The following is a 4,859-nucleotide window of genomic DNA, read 5'->3' on the forward strand; positions in this document are numbered from 1 at the left end:
TTCTTAAAAGGGGGAACCAAAATATTCTTTATAACTTAGGTGAGAATATTTTTAGAAAATCTAAATGAGCTAGATTTTTCTGTCATGTATGTTCTGTGGAAATACTTAGCTATGTGACTTCTTCCATCCATCTCCTGTCCTTTCCTCCCTTCCTCTGTCCCATTCTTCTGTCACCAAAACACAAAGTGAATTATTTTGGAGGAAGGCATATGAGGAAATAAACTGTATAAACTAGAACCTGTCTCTCCCAACATTATTTTACAGGGGCCTGTCTGTCCCTAGCTACCACATACGGCCTCAGGTGACTTCTGTAAGCCAGGTAGAAAAGCATAGATAATCTCATCCAGATCCAGGGGTTCATATTTAGTCTCTCAGAGATCAGACAATCTATGAAGTTAACAGGGTAGCTTCTTTTCACATCAGCTAGATGAATGTACCAGTCTGAAGTGGTCTGTTTCCAAAGGCACTTAACAGTTATTTGCGCCAGCATTTGGTGTTTTGTGAGACTTTTCACATTTTGGGCCTGTACTCCATTTCCAAGTGATTTTATCACAGGTAGGAATTACTAGTAAGCTACTTTTATTTCTTTGTATTTCAGCAAGTTGATATTACACCTTGAATTTGTGAATATATCGTGAAACAACTCTTTGTAAAGAAAGATAACTATTATAAAACTATTAATTCAGCATCTAATTATCAAATTTAGATACTGTACTTAAATTGAGTCCAGAATTTAAAATTGAAATTATGTAAGTAAAATTGGATGATTTCAAATAGAAGGAAAAGAGCAGAGCCTGACTATTGGAATGGGCACCTAGCTGGCAATAGTGCGTAGTTTATCGCCAAGTCACTGGAGAACAGCTTCTCCACTGAAGAGAACTAACTCTGCTCACTTCTGTGAAAGCTAAGTATTTTGCATTCAACTTTGTTAAAGTAGGAAAAGTCTACTGAAGTTTTAGCAGCTGGAGGTAACTCTGTTACTTCAACAGTCCGCCATGTCTGCCCCTGGGAGCCCAGTGACACTCTTTGCTCACAAAGAGTGAAGCAAGCTGCCTGCCTGTTCAGTATAAACTTACTTTTGTTAGCTCCTTAGACTGTAGTAGATACTATAGAAACACGTCTGCATGGCGGAAATTTCTTGAGATTTTATTGCTGCAAACCAAATGTCTTATCTATAAAAGACATAAATGCAAGGTTCACTTGTGTAAAATGTTATAAGCTGGGTATTTAAACCTTTTTATCTACTTGCCACTTACTAAACTGATTCTCAGTATATATTAAACTTCTTAATATTTTAATTAATATGAAGCCCATTAGAAATAAGTACTTTCGGGCCAGGCAGTGGTGACACATACCTTTAATCCCAGCACTTGGGAGGCAGAGGCAGGTGGTTAGAGGCCAGCCTGGTCTACAAAGTGAGTTCCAGGACAACCAGGGCTACAGAGAAACCCTGTCTCAAAAAAGAAAAAAAAGAAAAAAAGAAAAGAAAAAAAGAAAAGAAAGAAGTACTTTCTTATTTATATGTGAAAATCTTATTTAAGTATTAATGTAAAAATAAGCAAAATTATTATTCTGCTAATTATTAATGAATAATAACAGTAATAAAATTGAAATTTTGAATAATTTCATAGTACTTTAGAAATAAACAACCTGAGTCTAAGTAGTCATGTTTTGGACCTCGCTTCTATGTAGGCATTGGCTAGAAAGATACTCTTAGATACTCAATTTCCTACTAAGATTTAATCCAATTTAAAGGAGCCTTTGATTCATCCAACAACATAAATTAACATGAATTTTAAAAGAAGACCATTTTCCTTTTGTTTAAACGTGTATATATATTTCAGAATATACTACAATCAAAATATGGAAAGACGTTTTACCTTTACAGTTTATATTTAATCATATAACAAACTCATAATGGGAAAAGACCAACAAAGTACTTTTGATTACAGATGACCTGTAGAAAACAAAGTTCTTTACAATCTTGTGTAGAATAGCAGTAGAGGGGTGAAATTTGAAAATTTTAACTTTTATTGAAAACTGATATTTATAGTTTATTAAAAAGTACACACTCAGAACCTGTCATATATAATGCAGTAACCACCAAACCTGATAGCTATGGAGGCTAACTTACACATTTATTTCTTCATCCTGTTGTTACCAATTAGATCATCATTTTAGAAATCCATGTTTTCAATTGCTGTGGTAAATCTTCAATGTTTTCACATTTCCTGTGGAAAATTCCCAGATATTCTCTAAAATAAAAGGCTGGATGGTAATTTTCTTGGAAGCTTTTGTTCTGCTGGAAACAGGAAAATGAATTGATTATGAATTGTATTTATTTACATTTTTCAAATAGTTTGTTTTTAGATTTGTGTTTTACATTGTTCTGATTTTTGGTTTGTTTGTCTCTGATAGCCTTTTATGTCACCTCGGTACCCTGGAGGCCCAAGGCCCCCATTGAGGATACCTAATCAGGTAAGATTTATGTGCTATTTAAAATTTTTAAAAGACTTTGCAAATATCAGAAGTGTTTCTTTTTGTATGAAGTCTACCTTCATCTGTTGTCCCTGCTAATTGCTACTTCTGGTAATATACAATCTCCTAAAGGTTGCTGCTTAGCCAGAGTTTGTGCTGACTGACTCTTTTGCTAAGTTTTGTTGGAACAGGGAAACACACATATCCTCATGCTTTATCTGTGAGGAGTCTTATTGCATGTGGCTTGCAACCTTGCAGTATTTACTATCTATTTCCAGAAAATGATCGGCTGACTTGTGGAGGTAATTTCAGTAAATGCTGAACATCCTCTCAGTGAAATTTTCAATAGCATACTTTGGTTTATTTTCACAGGGTATAAAATTCATATACATTGTGCCTTGTTATGATAACATGTCAGGTATATAATTAGATGTTTCTTGAAGAGCTAAGTCTAAATATTTAACAGTAAATATTACAATTTTTAATTTCAAGAGTTTCAGTTTCTAAATGTTTATTCTCATTTGGTTTTTAATCAACATCGTAAGTTCGTATTTACTAAAAGCAATAAAGTACATTGTTACAGTTTAGTTTTACAATGTAGATGGGATGCATGCTGTATGTAGTACCAGAAGAAATGATTAACACTGTCATTTGCTCCATCATAGTTCAGTTTTATCTTAAAACAAAGTAAAATTGTTTTAAATTCACTCTTCTATTCTTTTCTTTTGATTCATACATTTTTCACTATCAAAAATGGAAAAAGAAAGTTGCATGCTACTAAGGCACTTGTACCAATAGAATTTTGGTTCTCTTATCCACAGTCTTATGAAATCATGGTGAGCCAGGCATGGTGGCACATGCCTTTAATGCCAATATTTGGGAGGTAGAGGTAGGCAGATCTCTGGAGGGAGGTTTGAGGCCAGCCTAGTCTACAGAGGAAGTTCCATGGCAACCAGAGTTACGTAGAGAGACCTTGTGTGAAATAACCAAAGGTGGGGGTAGGGGAAAGAAGAGGAAGAAGAAGAAGGAAGAGGAGGATGGAAGGAGGGAGGGAGGAAGGAAGGAAGGAAGGAAGGAAGGAAGAAGGAAGGAAGGAAGGAGGAGAAAAAGAAAGAGAGAAAGAAAAAGGAAGGAAAGAAATTATGCTGTCTTTCGAAGTATCCTGGTTTGCTGCTGTTCTCTGTGTCTGGGTGCCAGTACCAGGCTCACCTCCAGAGCGGAAGGAAACTTAAGGAGACACCAGTGCTGGCTTGTTCAGAGTGACTCGGTGCCTAGCAGTCCTCGTGTTAGCAGCTGGAGTCTTTATAGCTTGCAGATGGAATGTGTGGATCAGAGAGCATACCATGAAACAGGACAGAAAATGCCAACATGTGGAAGTCTTAGTTTTTCTGTAGATGAACCTGTGTGTATCAACAGATATACTTACATAAGGGTCTGAGCCTTTTCATTTTTGTTTTTATGAATAAAATATTATACCTTCTGTTGGAGTCTTCATGCTGTTTCCAATATTCCATCCCTAGATTTGTATATTGCATAAATCTAAGGGAGTCCTAAAAATCTGTATTAGGAAACTGTGAGATTCTAATAGATAGTATTAAAATACCTTTATTGTATAGTAATGGTGAGAACATGGTGTAATTATTGGAATCATATTCATTTTATGTGATTCATTTCAAGTAATTTCAATGTCATATATAAGATACTATGGGACAAGCATTAGTTTGAATTCCAAAAACCCATCTAAATGATGGATTTAATTGGTGGTCAGGATTAATGCCTATAGCCCTGACACTGGGGGTAGAGACAAAAGAATCTTCAAAGCAAGCTGGCTGGCTAGACTATTTAAATCCAGTTGGCCAGACCTTTCCTCAGTAAATAAAGTGCACAACCATTAAAGAAGGTGCATACCATCAACCTCTGTCCTCAGTATATACCTGTGGAAATACTTTAAATATAAAAGTATGTAGTAAATTAATATGGTAGTTGTGTTTCTTTATCCTAGGTAGTTCCCAATAACAACAACACAGAGAGCCCAAGATTAATTTTCAAGTTTCACCTCAATTTCTGGGCAGTCACTTGATTTATATTAATCCTTAAGCTAACCTGACTACCTCCAGCCCAGAATCCCATAATACTTGCATTTAGGGCTTGTTTCTGTTGAACTCTGAAGGACTCATTCTTATTTCCTCTTCATGACACATTTGAATCTCCCTTCCTCTTTTTATTGACAAGGCAGAGAATAAATGGCAAGAATTGTTTACACGTCGGGCACTGGTGGCTCACAACTTTAATCCCAGCACTTGGGAGGCAGAGGCAGGCAGATTTCTGAGCTCCAGGACAGCCAGAGCTACACAGAGAAACCCTGTATCAAAAAACCAAAA

General features: G+C 35.9%; 1 protein-coding gene across 7 annotated transcripts in view; it reads left to right on the plus strand.

Annotated features, from left to right (window-relative positions):
- Ssbp2 (single stranded DNA binding protein 2) overlaps positions 1-4,859 on the plus strand; it is a 211,930-nt gene that overhangs the window by 153,118 nt on the left and 53,953 nt on the right. For all 7 annotated transcript variants that reach the window (XM_031360763.1, XM_031360761.1, XM_031360767.1 and 4 more), the window contains one exon: positions 2,419-2,478. In XM_031360763.1, the coding sequence (XP_031216623.1) occupies positions 2,419-2,478 (60 nt within the window). The remainder of the gene's footprint in view (positions 1-2,418; positions 2,479-4,859) is intronic.

This window comes from Mastomys coucha, unplaced genomic scaffold (assembly GCF_008632895.1).
Source record: "Mastomys coucha isolate ucsf_1 unplaced genomic scaffold, UCSF_Mcou_1 pScaffold8, whole genome shotgun sequence".
Lineage (NCBI taxonomy): Eukaryota > Metazoa > Chordata > Mammalia > Rodentia > Muridae > Mastomys > Mastomys coucha.